Consider the following 18576-nt stretch of genomic DNA (forward strand, 5'->3'; position numbering starts at 1 on the left):
TACCCAAAGTCCGCTGATATAAATGCTAATTCTCATCTGAAAACCACCTTCCTTGAAGTATCCATAAGGACATTTGACTAAATATCTGGGCACCAGGGCCCGCCAAATTGACACACAAAATTAATCATCACAGTGTCCTAACCTCACCAACAAAATGAGGGTATTAGATGGTATAGTAAATTTTATGGTCCCAGTTCTCATCCCTGCAGTGTTTTGCTCTTAACAACAAAACCCCAAGCTCTTCCCTTTGCTCCCTTGAGATGTCAAGGGTCTTGTCTTGTGGTTATAGCAAATCAAGTTCCCTGAAGTCATCTGGTCTTTTTGAACCACCTTGGAAACCACATATCTGATGTTTCTTCTCACTCTCAGACCTGAGTCCTAACCACAAATATAAATCCTGCACATTTCCCCCATCCTGGAAACAGGACATCAGCCATAGAGGACAGGGTGGCTGCCCAGCCATCAAACAGCGCAGGAAACCTTATTAGAAGGACTTAATAATTCCCGAGCAATGTAATCAAAGCAAAATGCTGAAGAATTGTTGACACAAACCTCCTTAATGTTCCTGTGGCTTTGACTTTTAAAGGCTTATTGCCCTCTCTTCTAATCTGTTTTCCATTCAGCCCAATCTCTTGTTGGCTTCTGTTCCTTTTAATATCTTCTCTGTATCCCAACTTTCTGCCTGGAATTTTCCATCTCCGGCCTCTTCTCCTTTGACATGCTTATATAACTGTTTACTTTGGTGACTTGTTCCCTTAGCTCCTCTCTGTACAAGTTGATTTTCCTAAACTTATTTACTTCCTGCAGGTCCTGAACTCATAATTTGGATTCTTGTTGCCTTTTAAAGTAATTATGTCAATCATTTTAAACTGAATTTTGCATTTTTATACCTTATTAGCTAATTTTCTTGTGGGAATTTATGTTAAGTAAAAATGCTGTTTGTCCTCAGGAAACTCACTTTTCTGTCCAGCTGAAGTTTACTAACCTGAAAATGATCATGTTAGATGTTTTAACCATTAAGCTGCCTTCTATCTCTGAAGTTGGTTCTGTTGGAAAGACGATCTTGGGGTTAACAGTTATTGCAGAAACATTCAACAAACATGCGTCCTCTGTCACGCTTTCATAGGTGTGTGTATTGTGTTTGACTTGAGAATCATCTAATATTTTCAGACTCAGGGGTTTCTTATTCTACTTACTTGCATTTTTCCTTTTTCACTTATTTTGAGACTTTTTTGTTTTTCCTGCTTCACATTCCAGGCTAAATTTTTCTTGTTTCTATACAGTTTACAGAGACCAGGTGTAAAACATCCTTTCTGCAGGATCCCAAAAAACTCTTAATATATGACACTCCGCTAGCATTGTGGGCTTCCCTCATAGCTCAGTTGGTAAAGAATCTACCTGCAATGCAGAAGACCCCGGTTTGATTCCTGGGTTGGGAAGATCTGCTGGAGAAGGGATAGACTACCCACTCCAGTATTCTTGGGCTTCCCTTGTAGCTCAGCTGGTAAAGAATCTGTCCGCAATGCAGGGGACCTGGGTTTGATCCCTGGGTTGGGAAGATCCCCTGGAAAAGCAAAGACTACCCACTACAGTATTCTGGCCTGAACACAGTCCATGGGGTCACAGCGAGTCAGACACTACTGAGTGATTTTCACTTTCACTTGCACCACTAGCATCGTAACTCATTATCCCGGATATACCATTGGAGTGAAGAAATAGCCAACTTAATTATGAAATATTCATAATAGTTATATTTTAATACCATCCTTTAAAATTATCTTTGTATGTTTCATAATGTATATATCAATATATCTGGAAACATATGGAAAGTAGTCTATGTCTGTATTAGGTATGCTTGCTCAGAAGTTTCTTATTGTTTGGAATAGTGTGATCAAGGAGTTTGGAGGCCAGATGTTTGCTGTAAAAAATTCTAAATTTATATTAATATAGATAAAAGTAATATACTCTCATATTAATATAAAACCTAATGATCTTAGGCTTTGTAAACTCATTATTATTGGCCATTACCCTTGTTAATCTTCTCCTTTATTTGTAAAATCATTCTTGTTCTTGTGTTAGAGTTCTGATTGTAGGCAGCAGAAACTTAACTCTGACCCACTTAGGCAATGATACTGAAAATAGCACTGAGTGACGTACAAAGTCAAGGGAGAGACTGGGCGATCTGGCCTCCTAGGAAAGGGCTGTGGCATCCCTGGACCTCCAGAACAGCATCACCTGGAGCAGCATCACTTGGGGTAATCCTTAGAGCCCCGACTTTGGGTGACTTGCTCTAGTCACCTCCCTGCCTGACTGTCTCCACTCAAGATTCACATTTTCAAGAGAAAATCTGAATGGTCTGTCTTGGGTCCCATAATACATCCTAATGAACTTCTCAGCATCTTTCTCCGTATATTTCCTGTGGAATGTGGAGGGATGGCCCTTTCCTGTCATCCATATGTATAAATTCAAACACCAGGGCATGACTGCTTGCTGAAAAATGCCAATTTAAGTGACATCATCTTTTCTTTATCTCCAGAAAGAAGAAATAACTATCAAATGATTAGTCTGTCACTTTCTTGCCAGAAGCAGAACTTTAGATATTTTACTGAATCATATTTATTTTCTATCCCTTTTACATTTTGCTTAAATGACATTTGAATTCTTACAGAATCTTTATGAAGTTGAAACAGAAATGTTTACTGAGGGAAAAATAAAATTTTTGACTTTTCATAAATCATTAGAAACTGTTAGAATAAATTTTAATAGATTTATAATCATTTTAAATTAAATTTCATTAAAATCTATTTACTCTTCCTACTTATAGAAATAAATGACTGTACTCGGATACTGTCATAAAAGTCAAGCTTAGTTATTTATGCCTTTAATTCATAGAAAAAGACAAGATTAAATGTTTAGATTAACATTTAATTTTTTTGGAAGCTGAAATACTTGGGGAGAGATGTGCATTTTGGGGAAACGTGTGTTAAGTGTTTATTCCCTTTCTTCAGATCATCTTTTAGAAATATTCAAGGTAACCTGCTGGGGCGGCTTTAGTAGCCGCAGCCGCTCAAGCGGCCGCAGCCACAGACACCTCTCTGGAGGGATCTAGTTGGGGAGGAAGCGAAGGTGTCGCTGGCCCTGGCCCAAAAAAAAAAAAAAAAGAAAGAAAGAAATAAATATTCAAGAGAACCTTCAATCTCAGATTAGTTCATCTTCTCTGAATTTCAAAAACAATTTCATGAGGATAGTTTTTCTGTCAAATAATAAAATGTTTAAAGGCAAAATTTGAAGGCTCAGATACAGATCCCATTTAGGCCAAGATCCCACTTACTACCTCAGTGGAGGAAGTCCTTGAGGGAAAGAATTAATGTAGAACCAAAACATACCACTTAGCCCTCAGCTCAAGTATATTTCCACCAGCGAAAGGCTTTTGACTGAATATGACCTTTGAATTTTCATGACCTTTAAATTTGATACCTCATCTTGGAGGTATCAGATATATCCAGTTTTAAACCTCAATTAGTGTCTTTGTTCTACTTGACTTATAAGGCAAACAGCCTGAGTCTAAAACAAATGTGACACCCAGGAGGTACTTTTCAAAGCAAGGATGTCAGGGAGTTAAAGTTCACAATTTGGAACTAACAGAAGCAGAAGAGAGAGACAGGTTGAGATGGTTGGATGGTGTCACTGACTCAATGGACATGAGTTTCAGCAAACTCTAGGAAATAGTGAAGGACAGGAAGCCTGGCGTGCTGCAGTCCCTGGGGTCACAAAGTGTCGGACATGACTTAGCAACTGGAAAACGTGAAGTCCAGAGTGAGGTCAAGGGAAGAAGCATCGTGCAGCCAGAGGAGCAGAAGTATGAGCTGTGAGGAGGGAGACTGTACTCCGGATTTTCTTAAGAGCCAGTTATGATTGTATCTAACCAGGTAGAATTAACGGGATGAAAAGATTGAAACATTTCATTAAATCTCCTCATTGTAATCTTTCTGTGTATAGTCTCTCTAAAGGAAAATAACTGATCATATTGATGTTGGTTTAAATATTAATAGATGTGATGGACTGGCCAAAAGTTCATTCAGGTTTTCTTATAACAGCTTATGAAAAAACCTGAGTGAACTTTTTGGCCAACCCCAATAATTTATTTGAAACTTCCCATCAGGTGTGATTTGTCCCAAGATGATAGATGGAAAATAATTTTATTTGCATTCACAAGTCACCTTCTATGTGTATGCCACCATATGAAACAATCCAGTTCACTAGAATTTAGTAGTGGGCTGCAGCTGATGCTAAGTCGCTTCAGTCGTGTCTGACTCTGTGTGACCCCATGGACAGGCAGCCCACCAGGCTCCTTTGTCCACGGGATTCTCTAGGCAAGAATAATGGAGTAGGTTGCCATTTCCTTCTGCATTAGTAGTGAGAGGAAGGAGCAAAGGGAGCCTACCATTCAGATCACAACCATGTGCAAAAATATGGAATACAGACAGTTTAAAATCTAGAAAGTCAAGGCTGTAGAGATTAGTATAATCTGGAGCAGATGAAGTCAGCATGGGGGAATTTAAGCTTGACATAGGGCTTTAAGTTTGAATAGGTTTGGATACGAGAAATAGAAAATAGGAGGACCATTGTACTATGCAGACATCCTGAGTTCGGGTGCCTTAAGTTGAAGTTCAAGTCCAGTGACAGCTGTAAGAGAATCATATTTGTTTGTAAGCAGATTTGTTGCAGTTGAAATCTCCTTAACCTGAGTAATGAATGCAAGAAAGTAAGTCTGGTCTCTTCCTTCCAGGTGTGTCTGCTCAACTCACCAGCACCTGGCACCGTCGGAACACATCTGTAGGAACGCCGTTTTGGATGGCTCCTGAGGTCGGATGGAGTTTTTTTGAGGGAGACACATGGGATGTTTGATTCTTTCTGAGTTTTGTTTTCATGCATGCTGTAGCTCCATATGTGTGTTGCAATCTACTGGAAGAAAATGTCAGTTGTGTTGTCTTTATGTGAGATATTTGCATGTGTGAGGAGTGACCTGGGAGATGATAAATGGGCTGTGAGCGAATATATGAATACATGAAAGACTGAATGAATAAGTCAGATGAGGTAGAGAGAAACTACAGTGGAATGGTGCAGGTTTGAATTGCAGGTCCCCTTACCTGCAAATTTTTGTCAATAAATATAGTACCTGTATTTTCATTTTATAGTTTTTCTTTTTTATTGAAGTATAGGTGATACACAATGTTGTGTTTCTGCTGTACAGCAAAGTGATTCAGTTATATATGTATATATATATATTCTTTTTCATTATAGGTTATTACAAGATATTGAGTATAATTCCCTGTTCTGTACAGTCAGAGAAGGCAATGGCACCCCACTCCAGTATTCTTGCCTGGTAAATCCCATGGATGGAGGGGCCTGGTGGGCTGCAGTCCATGGGGTCGCTAAGAGTCAGGCACGACTGAGGGGCTTCACTTTCACTTTTCACTTTCATGCATTGGAGAAGGAAATGGCAACCCACTCCAGTATTCTTGCCTGGAGAATCCCAGGGACACGGGAGCCTGGTGGGATCGCACAGAGTCGGACATGACTGAAGCGACTTAGCAGCAGCAGCAGTACAGTAGAATCTTGTGGTTTATTCCTTTTATACATAGTAGTTTGTATCTACTAATCCCCAATCTCATTTTACAGATCTTTAAAATTTGTATTTAATCAGAGCTCACAATGTGTGGATTCAAAAGAACCAGGGTTTGAGTCCTGGTTCTAGCCAAACTGTTTCAGCTTCCTGCCCTTGGGTGAGTCATATATCAGTTTCTCTGTTTTTGAGGCAGAGATAGCAGTACATGGATTTTCAACTGTCAGGAGATTGGAACCCTTAACCCATGTGTTGCTCAGGGGTGAGCTGTACTCACAACCTTACGTTTTCATTAAATACACTTTCTTTTGGAATATAATTGCATTATAATGCTGTGCTTCTGCTGTACAATGAAGTGAATTCCCTTACAGCTAATATAGCTATATATATACAGCTAATACGTATGTATATATATATATACACATATATACACACACACACATATACCTCCCTCTTGAGCCTCCCTCCAACCCCTGCTTCCCCATCCCAACCCTCTAGGTCATCACAGAGTGCCCCGCTGAGCTCCCTGTACTACACGATAGGTTCTCATTAGTTATTTATGTTGTCCATAGTACTGTACATGTCGATCCCAAGCTCCCAGTTCATCCCACCTTACATCTCCCCCGCTGTGTCCACATGTACCTTCTCTAAGTCTGCATCTCTATTCTTGCCCTGAAAATAGGTTCATCTGTACCACTTTTCTAGATTCCACATATATGCATTAATATATGACTTACTTCACTCTGTGTGACAGACCCTAGGTCTATCACATCTCTACAGATGACCCACCTTTGTTCTTTTTAATGGCTAATATTCCATTGTATGGGCTTCTCCGGTATCTCAGTAGTAAAGAATCTGCCTACAGTGCAGGAGAGGCAGGAGACCTGGGTTCAGTCCCTGGGTCCAGAAGATCCCCTGGAGGAGGCCATGGCAACCCAGTCAAGTATTCTTGCCTGGAGATTCCCATGGACACAGGTGCCTGGCGGCCATGGTCCATGGGGTCGCAAAGAGTTGGACATGACTGAGTGACTGAACACATAGTACATAGCATGCTGCTGCTAAGTCGCTTCAGTCATGTCCGACTCTGTGCAACCCCATAGACAGCAGCCCACCAGGCTCTGCCGTCCCTGGGATTCTCCAGGCAAGATCACTGGAGTGGGTTGCCATCTCCTTCTCCAATGCATGAAAGTGAAAAGTGAAAGTGAATTCGCTCAGTCGTGTCTGACTCTTAGCGACCCCATGGACTACAGCCCACCAGGCTCCTCTGTCCATGGGATTTTTCAGGCAAGAGTACTGGAGTGGGTTGCCATTGTCTTCTCCGAGTACATAGCATATTCCATATTAAAAAGCAGAGACATTACTTTGCCAACAAAGGTCTGTCTAGTCAAGGCTGTGGTTTTTCCAGTGCTCATGTATGGATGTGAGAGTTGGACTGTGAAGAAAGTTGAGCACCGAAGAATTGATGCTTTTGAACTGTGGTGTTGGAGAAGACTCTTGAGAGTCCCTTGGACCGCAAGGAGATCCAACCAGTCCCTCCTAAAGGAGATCAGTCCTGGGTGTTCATTGGAAGGACTGATGTTGAAGCTGAAACTCCAATGCTTTGGCCACCTCATGCGAAGAGTTGACTCATTGGAAAAGACCCTGATGCTGGGAGGGATTGGGGGCAGGAGGAGAAGGGGATGACAGAGGATGAGATGGCTGGATGGCATTACCTACTCGATGGACATGAGTTTGAGTGAACTCCGGGAGTTGGTGATGGACAGGGAGGCCTAGTGTGCTGTGATTCATTGGCTCTCAAAGAGTTGGACACGGCTGAGCGACTGAACTGAACTGACCTGACCTCATCTTTATTCATTCTTCTGTCAGTGGACATCTAGGTTGCACAGATCTCTGTTAATGATATTTAGATTTTGTTTTTAAGTTGGATAGAAATATAAAAGTGCCTTTTTTGTTGTTCAGTTGCTCAGTCTTGTCTGACTCTTTGTGACCCCATGGACTACAACATGCCAGGCTCATCTGCTCTTTACCATCTCCCAGAGTCTGCTTAAGCTCATGTCCATTGAGTAGTGATATCATCCAACCATCTCATCCTCTGTCATCCCATTCTCCTTCTGCCTTCAGTCTTTCCCAGCATCAGGGTCTTTTCCAGTGATGTGGCTCTTCACATTAGGTGGCCAAAGTATTGGAGTTTCAACTTCAGCTTCAGCTTCAGTCCTTTCATGAATATTCAGGGTTGATTTCCTTTAGGATTGACTGGTTTGATTTCCTTGCTGTCCAAGGAACTCTCAAGAGTCTTCTCTAGCACCACAGTTCAAAAGCATCAATTTTTTGGTGCTTAGCCTTTTTTATTGTCCATTTCTCACACTCATACATGACTACTGGAAAAACCATAGCCTTGAGTATATGGACCTTTGTTGGCAAAATAATCATCTCTGCTTTTTAGTACACTGTCTAGGTCTGTCATTGTTTTTCTTCCAAGGAGCAGGCGTCTTTTAATTTCATGGTTGTAGTCACCATCTGCAGTGATTTTGGAGCCCAAGAAAATAAAGTCTCTTACTGTTTTCGATTGTTTCCCCATCTATTTGCTGTGAAGTGGTGGGACCAGATGCTGTGATCTTCGTATTTTGAATGTTGAGTTTTCAGCCAGCTTTTTCACTCTCCTCTTTCACTTTCATCAAGAGGCTCTTTAAATTCCTCTTTTCTTTCTGCCATAAGGGTCATGTCATCTGCATATCTGAGGTTATTGATATTTCTCCCTGCAATCTTGATTCCAGCTTGTACTTCATTCAGCACAGCATTTCACATGATGTAGTCTGCATATAAGTTAAATAAGCAGGATGACAATATACAGCCTTGACTTTATTTAAAATCGGATGCAGGCTTTTAACCTATATTTATAGTAGGTCCTATGTTGAGTGTCTCTGCTTAGGGCCACATCACATCCTGGAAGATTCTTTTGAGCATCACCTGTGGGAAGATGTAGAAAAACTGCTAAAATAGTTGAGGAGAAGTTTTCTAGAGTTACATCTTTTCTCCACAGTCACTTTAATGTTAATGCTTTTAATCCTTTTAGTTATATTTATCAGTAAAAAATATTTATGTTTGAAAACGTTGCCATCTTTGGGAAAAGCTCTGCTATTTGCCTACATCTTTCTAGGGAGAGACAGGAAGAGAACTAATTTAAATACTACATTAATATTGCAAAATCATAGAATTAAATTTGCTGGAAGATTAAGTCCTGGTGTGCTGTTCCTATTTTGATACTAATTCAATTACTACTTGCAAAAAAAGGTAAAATATAAATGTAATGTAAAATATGGAGAAAGGATAAATTATCTTAAGAAACTTTTAAAATAAAATATGTGTAGACGGTATAGTCATATAAGCAAAAACAAAATTGAATAAAAGAATTTCAAATGTGGGTTTTTTCAATTCTGATATATTACTAGTGTTTTAAAAGCTTGTGAAAAGTTTAAAAATGAGAAGTTAATAACATCTACCTGTAATACCAAGCTGTACATCTTATCTGCATATATGAATAATTACTATAATAAATACTATAATATAACTATATGATTTCTATTAAATAATTAATAGTCTAGTTTTATATTTTAATATACTAATTTATAGTAACAAAGCTATTATTATATTTTAAGTTTGTCATTTAGTAAAAACAATTTTGATTAGTGGATCTTAGAAGCACTCTATGAGTAAAGTTAATATTTTTATCTAAAATATAACTATTAGAATAATACATGAGTTAATAATTAAAATTAATACTCCTTCAGTTCAGTTCAGTTCAGTTCAGTCGCTCAGTCGTGTCCGACTCTTTGCCACCCCATGAATCACAGCACGCCAGGCCTCCCTGTCCATCACCATCTCCCAGAGTTCACTCAGACTCACGTCTATCGAGTCAGTGATGCCATCCAGCCATCTCATCCTCTGTCGTCCCCTTCTCTTCCTGCCCCTAATCCCTCCCAGCATCAGAGTCTTTTCCAATGAGTCAGCCCTTTGCATGAGTTGGCCAAAGTACTGGAGCTTCAGCTTTAGCATCATTGCTTCCAAAGAACACCCAGGGTTGATCTCCTTCAGAATGGACTGGTTGGATCTCCTTGCAGTCCAAGGGACTCTCAAGAGTCTTTTCCAACACCACAGTTCAAAAGCATCAATTCTTCGGCGCTCAACCTTCTTCACAGTCCAACTCTCACATCCATACGTGACCACAGGAAAAACCATAGCCTTGACTAGATGGGCCTTAGTCGGCAAAGTAATGTCTCTGCTTTTGAATATACTATCTAGGTTGGTCATAACTTTCCTTCCAAGGAGTAAGCGTCTTTTAATTTCATGGCTGCAGTCACCATCTGCAGTGATTTTGGAGCCCCCCAAAATAAAGTCTGACACTGTTTCTACTGTTTCCCCATCTATTTCCCATGAAGTGATGAGACCAGATGCCATGATCTCCGTTTTCTGAATGTCGAGCTTTAAGCCAACTTTTTCACTCTCCTCTTTCACTTTCATCAAGAGGCTTTTAGCTCCTCTTCACTTTCTGCCATAAGGGTGGTATCATCTGCATATCTGAGGTTATTGATATTTCTCCTGGCAATCTTGATTCCAGCTTGTGTTTCTTCCAGTCCAGCGTTTCTCATGATGTACTCTGCATAGAAGGTAAATAAGCAGGGTGACAATATATAGCCTTGACGTACTCCTTTTCCTATTTGGAACCAGTCTGTCGTTCCATGTCCAGTTCTAACTGTTGCTTCCTGACCTGCATACAGGTTTCTTAAGAGATAGGTTAGGTGGTCTGGTATTCCCATCTCTTTCAGAATTTTCCACAGTTGATTGTGATCCACACAGTCAAAGGCTTTGGCATAGTCAATAAAGCAGAACTAGATGTTTTTCTGGAACTCTCTTGCTTTTTCCATGATCCATCGGATGTTGGCAATTTGATCTCTGGTTCCTCTGCCTTTTCTAAAACCAGCTTGAACATCAGGGAGTTTATGGTTCATGTATTGCTGAAGCCTGGCTTGGAGAATTTTGAGCATTACTTTACTAGCATGTGAGATGAGTGCAATTGTGCAGTAGTTTGAGTATTCTTTGGCATTGCCTTTCTTTGGAATTGGAAAGAAAACTGAGCTTTTCCAGTCCTGTGGCCACTGCTGAGTTTTCCAAGTTTGTTGGCATATTGAGTGCAGCACTTTCACAGCATCATCTTTCAGGGTTTAAAATAGCTCATCTGGAATTCCATCACCTCCACTAGCTTTGTTCGTAGTGATGCTTTCTAAGGCCCACTTGACTGCACATTCCAAGATGTCTGGCTCAAGATTAGTGATCACATCATCATGATTATCTGGGTGGTGAAGATCTTTTTTGTACAGTTCTTCCGTGTATTCTTGCCACTTCTTCTTAATATCTTCTGCTTCTGTTAGGTCCAGACCATTTCTGTCCTTTATTGAGCCCATCTTTGCATGAAATGTTCCCTTGGTATCTCTAATTTTCTTGAAGAGATCTCTAGTCTTTCCCATTCTGTTCTTTTCCTCTGTTTCTTTGCATTGATCACTGAAGAAGGCTTTCTTATCTCTTCTTGCTATTCTTTGGGACTCTGCATTCAGATGCTTATATCTTTCCTTTTCTCCTTTGCTTTTCGCTTCTCTTCTTTTCACAGCTATTTGTAAGGCCTCCCCAGACAGCCATTTTGCTTTTTTGCATTTCTTTTCCATGGGGATGGTCTTGATCCCTGTCTCCTGTACAATGTCACGAACCTCTTTCCATAGATCAGCAGGCACTCTATCTATCAGATCTAGGCCCTTAAATCTATTTATCACTTCCACTGTATAATCATAAGGGATTTGATTTAGGTCATACCTGAATGGTCTAGCGGTTTTCTCTACTTTCTTCAATTTGAGTCTGAATTTGGTAATAAGGAGTTCATGATCTGAGCCACAGTCAGCACCTGGTCTCGTTTTTGTTGACTATATAGAGCTTCTCCATCTTTGGCTGCAAAGAATATAATCAATCTGATTTTGGTGTTGACCATCTGGTGATGTCCATGTGTAGAGTCTTCTCTTGTGTTGTTGGAAGAGAATGTTTGCATTTTCTTGGCAAAACTCTATTAGTCTTTGCCCTGCTTCATTCTGCATTCCAAGGCCAAATTTGCCTGTTACTCCAGGTGTTTTCTTGACTTCCTACTTTTGCATTCCAGTCCCCTATAATGAAAAGGACATCTTTTTAGGGTGTTAGTTCTAAAAGGTCTTGTAGGTCTTCATAAAACCATTCAGCTTCAGTTTCTTCAGTGTTACTGGTTGGGGCATAGACTTGGATAACTGTGATATTGAATGGTTTGCCTTGGAGATGAACAGAGATCATTCTGTCATTTTTGAGATTGCATCCAAGTACTGCATTTCAGACTCTTTTGTTGACCATGATGGCTACTCCATTTCTTCTGAGGGATTCCTGCCCACAGTAGTAGATTTAATGGTCATCTGAGTTAAATTCACCCATTCCAGTCCATTTTAGTTCGCTGATTCCTAGAATGTCGACGTTCAGACAGTCGTTTTACTGATAAGTCATTAATAAGCCTACCGTAGCACAAACATGGTTTGAAAATGCTTTCCTGCTCAGCCAACCAATAATATATAAAAGAGAAAGGTTCATTGTGGTCTTTTCAAATTATCCTATAAATATATGTTTAACATTTTGTGCATATTATATTCATTTCTCTGTAATAAGCATTCTCCAACTTTTGAATGATTGGCAATACTTCAGTAAATTTCCACTTACATAGAATTATTGAAGAATGTGTTTTGAATAATCAACTATCTAGCTAATGAAGACATCACATAAATACCAACTCTATGTTATTAGGTCTAATTTCTAAGAATTAGAAAACAGAAAGGTAAACAAGGTTGTTTTAATCAATTATTAATTGAAAAGTGGCATTCTTGATTTGGCATCCTTTTCAATTAAATTCTAGACCAAAGGTAGCATTTGTTGATTATGTAAAGCCATCCTTCCCAGAGTATGTGTGTTTCATGGTGAAGGGGAGACAGTGGCTGTGATAGGTGACCATGTAACTTATTGTACAAGCCAGGACAATTTGGAGAGTGAACCGGGAAGGTATTTATAATGAGTCTAGGAAAGTGAGCATAAACTAAGAGTGTCATGGGTACATTGGAACATAAATTCACCCACTGTGCCAACATAAGGATGTTTTAATGTGTTAAATTTGATGTTAAGTGGAGTCAGAAAGGTGAAACGCTATTCCAGACAGGATCTTAGATTTCTTTCACTTTGCATCTCATTTCATATTACTGTAGTTAAATGATAAGAAGTCTAACCTGCTATCATCCCCAGATTATGTTTTATTTATCTTATGAGTTGGCATTCACAACATGTAAAAATTTTTTTCTTGTTGTTCAATGACATCCTGTGACTAGTGGAATTTAAAAAAACCTGATTGTAGCTTAACAGAGACATCACTTTGCCGACAAAGGTCAGTATAGTCAAAGCTATGGCTTTTCCAGTAGTCATGTATGGATGTGAGAACTGGACCATAAAGAAGGCTGAGTGCCGAAGAATCGATGCTTTTGAACTGTGGTGCTGGAGAAGACTCTTGAGAGTCCCTTGGACAGTAAGGAGATCAAACCAGTCAATCTTAAAGGAAATCAACCCTGACTATTCATTGGAAGGACTGAAGCTGAAGCTGAAACTCCAATACTTTGGCCACCTGATGTGAAGAGCCACTTCATTGGAAAAGAATGCTGGGAGAGATTGAAGGCAGGAGGAGAAGGGAGAGACAGAGGATGAGATGGTTAGACAGCACCACCAACTCAATGAACATGAGTTTAAGCAAACTCCGGGAGATAGTATAAGGACAGGAACCCTGGTGTGCTGTAGTCCATGGGGTCACAAAGAGTCAGACACAACTGAGCGACTAAACAACAACAGGATTTACTATCTAGTGTGCTCCCAGATAACTGCTAACCTCATATCAATGTTTATTTTTATCCAGTTATTTTTCTCTTGTTGATGGCATAAGCCTTTTTTAATTTCTCCACACTTGTCCCATTTCTGCCTTCAAGTTGTCAAAAAAGATGGAGGCCATATACATAGGCTTCCTACAAGCTTATTTTTCTTTGTATCCTTCAATTTTGTTAAAGATGTGTTCTTTATCTTTGCCAAGATGAATGACTCCATTTACTAATCAAATGTTTATCAGATGACTATCATTGCACAAGTTTAAGCTATATGTTTGATCCCATCCCTTCCCATTAGGGACACTTTTTCATTCCCCTCTGTTTTGCATTTTCAAAAATACTTTTTTTTTTCATAGACTTCTTCCCTTATTGTTTTCAATCCTGCTAAGATATTCTACATTCTTAGAATAAAACTACCACTACTAATTATAATTTGAGGTTTTACTTCCCCATGTTACTGCCTTGGCTGGGTGCTCTCAAAGCTCATTAGTTTGAACACTTACACATCATTCTAAGCATTTTCCTATGTGCTTATTGAAGTTGTAAGCTTCCTTTTTCTTTCATTTTCTGCTAGGTGATTGCGTGTGAACAGCAACTGGATACAACTTACGATGCCAGATGTGACACGTGGTCCCTGGGGATCACAGCCATTGAGCTGGGGGATGGAGACCCTCCACTAGCTGACCTGCATCCCATGAGAGCACTCTTCAAAATACCCAGGTCAGAGGGCTCTCACGTGGGTCCAGTACCTGCCAATTTTCTCTGTTCCTCCAGCCACCAAATCCTTGTCAAGTTCTTCATGGAAATATCCAGATTTATTTCCACAGGTTGGGAGCAGAGTGGCCTGGAATATCATTCTGCTTCTTTCAAGACACTCTTTTTGTACCATAGTTTTATTTCCCCTGGTCTAAGAACAAGAGGTTTCTTTTGGTATTGTGTGTGTGTGTGTGTGTGTGTGTTTTTCTTTAGCAAGGATTTGAGCTTGGCAAACAGTACTTCCTGTCACTCTTGATTCACTCCCAGATTTGTCAGTGAGGCTCCCTGGTCCACAGTCCGTGTAACAGTAATGTGCTCCGTTCCACCCTTATCAATCTAATAATTTTTTATTACTTGCTAAGACTTCCCTTTGTTTAGAGCTTTAAAATGATAGTATTAAGAAAGTTAGATGTAGAATTTTTGATAAAATGATAATGATTTTAAATATGTTAGTGTTTTGAATATGTTAATATAAAACATTAAGCTTAGAAAAATAATCTCTTTGGAGCCAGGAAGGCACTTTCCTGCGTAGACACCTCCCCATTTATGTGTGTTGTCAGATTTTCCCTCTTGCTTATCACTAATTAAACACTGTAAATGTTTTGGTTAGTTCCTAGATATTTCAGAAAACTGACATGAAAAGACTGCCTATTTTTATTATACATGTATTGTCTTTTAAAGACTTTCTTTTCAAAATATTATTTATTATTTATTTTTGGTTGCATTGGATCTTCATTGCTGTGCATGGACTTTCTCTAATTGCAGAAAACAGGGGCTAGTCTCTAGTTGTGGTGCTCAGGTTTCTCATTGTGGTGGCTTCTCTTATTGAGGAACATGGACTCAAGGGCACGTGGGTGTCAGTAGTTGCAGCTCCAGGACTCAGTAGCTGGGGCGCATGCATTAGTTGCTCTGCAGCATGTGGAATCTTCCTGGACCAGGGATGAAACTCATGTCCCTTGCATTGGCAGGTGGATTCTTATCCACTATATGACCAGGAAAATCCTAAAGACTTTCTTATGGATTTTGCCTGCTATCTTAATTTTAATGAAATGCACAGAGAGGGCCTATGGGAACATGGGTCCAGGGTGGAGAGATGAGGAATGCTAAAATTTGTTCCCACACTCTCCATTAAATAAATTGTGGGATCCTAATGCCTGTAGAACATTGAATCATATGTAAAAGCCCTGGTTGGGGGTGGTTCCAGTCCGAAAGAAATAATGCCAATATGACCTATTCATTTCCAAATAGATCTATTTGGAATATTTGGCATGGAATTAAATTAGTGTAAAGCACTCAAATTTGTTTTTAACTTTACCTTGTAATTTTCTCTCCTGCCTGTATTTACTGAGTTATAATACCTTAAATATATATATCATCCTTTCCATAACAATCTCAATGTATCTCTCAGGTCTTACTGTTTGTAAACTATATTGCTTATTAATAAGTGGGGCTTCCCAGGTAGCACTAGTAGTAAAGAGCCTGCCTACCAATGCAGGATATAAGGGATGCAGGTTCAATATCTGAGTCAGAAGATCTCTGTATGAGGGCATGGCAACCCACTCCGGTATTCTTGCCTGGAGAATCCCATAGACAGAGGAGCCTGGCAGGCTACAGTCCATAGGGTTGCACAGAGTCAGACATGACTGAAGCAACTTAGCACACACAGTAAGTGGGGAAATGAGATTACAGAAAAAGAGCAGAAAACCTGCTCTGTATCAGGTCTAAGGCATTTCATTAAATTGGAGGAAAACCAACAGAATCTGTATGTCCTAATTCCTGTTGTCATTCTGTATGTGAGATGAAGCACTGTTTTTCCTGAGCTATTTAAATTATGGTTTAAATGAACATAGCCTAGGGCTTTTACTGTTAATGATGATGCCACATGAAAGAGGGATGCTATATGGTACCTGTGAGCAAGGTACCTCTGGAAACTGTACCCTCTCAGTTGCTTCTTATTCCTTGTACCGCCAGTATATCTTTAAAATAGAGTTCTAAGAATACTGACTGAAGAAATAATTAGGAAAAAAGGGGATCTGTAAAGTTACCTGGTTCTGAATGTTCTAAAATCATCAAAATCTTGCTCTACTTGAAGCAAACCAGTAAATCTCTTAAAAGAGAATTTTTCAGGAGAACAAGAAGCCAAGCAAAATTATTGGAGAAAAGAATTACTTCTTTTAATGTGCAAACCAGCAATCTTCAAATAGTCCTAAGGATTGTAAAATGAGCTTTCAGTGTGACCTAGTGGATGAGTAGCTGCACTTTTCTTTAATGAGCCTGTATAGACTGTACATTAATTTCATTTTAAGCTATTTAAGGAGTAATGCAGAGCTGAAGACAAAGTATTTCCATCCCACTAATGAAAACAAAGAGCTATTGGAATTAACATAAAGTGGTACTTCAGGACATCCAACTATCATGGTTATCGTGGTTGATCAGTGTTGCTTGATTACAGTCAGAGATCAGCCTCATTTGCAGATGATGTTCCTTTGTGTTCATGAATATCACAAAAAAGAAAAGATTTGTTCAGCTTAAAATGAAAGGAATTAATAACAGAATCTTGCAGTGGCATCCAGAGGTTTATTGCCAGTCATATTTTCCAGTTCCTTACTTTTGTAATCTTGTTTCTGGCCATCTACCCAAGTAACAATAGAACAAGTCATAAAGGCACTCTTCTATAAAGGCCTCTCTGCTAAGGTTTTTGCATATTCTGACTAATCCTCCTTTTGGGTCACCTTTGTGTCTCCTGAATGTCCATCAGAGATTTTTGTAGGACTCAAAAAATCTTTTCCCCAGGAGCCACTGTTTCTAATCAGCTAAGTATTTATGTTTTCCTCTAGGGCTCGCAGTTCAAAGCAAGAAGTTTCTTTCAAAGAAAAAAAGAAAGATCAGCTGGGAAAAAAATGGGTATTTTATGTGCTTTCAGAGAAGCAAGAGACCTGTCATTCCATATAAAGAATGATTAATAACTAATTATCTGTCTTTGAATTGGAAAATGATGATAATACTTGATTATACCTGGCAGGATTTGAATGCAGTGATACGTTAGTCTGTCCAGTCCTGCCTATCAATTTTGTCCCTGCCTGGCCAATGTGTACTATCCAACCTTGTATCTTATTTTTCTAGGAATCCACCCCCAAAACTGAGGCAACCTGAGATATGGTCAGCAGAATTCAATGACTTCATCAGCAAGTGAGTAACAATAGAATCTTTTCTTTTTATTATGTTTTTTTTTTTTTTTTAAATTTTGATGTGGGCCATCCCAGGTGGCACTAGTAGTAAAGAACCCACCTACCAATGCAGGAGACTTAAGAGACCCAGGTTTGATCCCAGAGTCAGGAAGATTCCCTGGAGGAGGGTATGGCAACCCACTCCAGTATTCTTGCCTGGAAATCCTGTGGACAGAGAAACCTAGCAAGCTACAATGCATAGAGTCGCACAGAGTCAGACACGACTGAAGTGATTTAGCAGGCACACATTTTTAATGTCCTTATTGAACTTATTACAATATTGCTTCTGTTCTGTGTTTTGGTTTCTTTTTGGCCAGGAAGCATGTGGGGTTCTTAGCTTCTCGACCAGGGATCGAACCCACACCCTCTGCATTTGAAGACAAAGTTTAACCATTGGACCACCAGGAGAGTCCTTAGAGTCTTTTAGAGGAGTCAAAGAAATTCCATCCTGCTATATGACTTTGAGATGGGCCTTTTATAATCATTCCTCCAAGCTTCTGACTCTCCTCTTTATCTATTAAATAACCCTGGAGGTTCCCATGATCTTCGTCGAAACAAGCATTTGTAGTGTCTTCTGAATGTTCAGTGAACTTATTATTGTTTTGATAATGATCTCAGGGTCACATTCATTCTATTGACTGTGCTTCTGCAGACGTTGCATCACCCTTGAATGGTTTCTTCTGTCCACTTGCCTTTTGCAGTCTTGCCCTTAGCATCTCCCACCTTCTTACCAATCATATAGTCAGTCAGTTATTTAGCCCTTCAGTTATCTGCATCACTAATTCTCATCACAGCCTGGGAATTTTCATTGCACTTGATAAGTCAGATAATCATACAGATAAAATCTTAGATATTTGAAATTCATTTTTAATTTGATAGATATTTAGTATAAATGCAGTGCCTCCAGACAACCAAGCAGAAGCTATGCATCAGCTATTTCTGAATCTGTCCATGAAACTTTTTTCATGGTCTTTCTCATGACTTCGCCTTGAAA

General features: G+C 39.5%; 1 protein-coding gene across 1 annotated transcript in view; it reads left to right on the forward strand.

The window, feature by feature from the left end:
* Positions 1-18576, forward strand: part of MYO3A (myosin IIIA) — a 171578-nt gene that overhangs the window by 46422 nt on the left and 106580 nt on the right. The window contains exons 6-8 of the mRNA XM_027976633.3: positions 4790-4866; positions 14174-14319; positions 17479-17544. Of these exons, the coding sequence (XP_027832434.1) occupies positions 4790-4866; positions 14174-14319; positions 17479-17544 (289 nt within the window). The remainder of the gene's footprint in view (positions 1-4789; positions 4867-14173; positions 14320-17478; positions 17545-18576) is intronic.

The sequence above is a fragment of the Ovis aries genome, chromosome 13, assembly GCF_016772045.2.
Source record: "Ovis aries strain OAR_USU_Benz2616 breed Rambouillet chromosome 13, ARS-UI_Ramb_v3.0, whole genome shotgun sequence".
NCBI classification, from domain to species: Eukaryota; Metazoa; Chordata; class Mammalia; order Artiodactyla; family Bovidae; genus Ovis; species Ovis aries.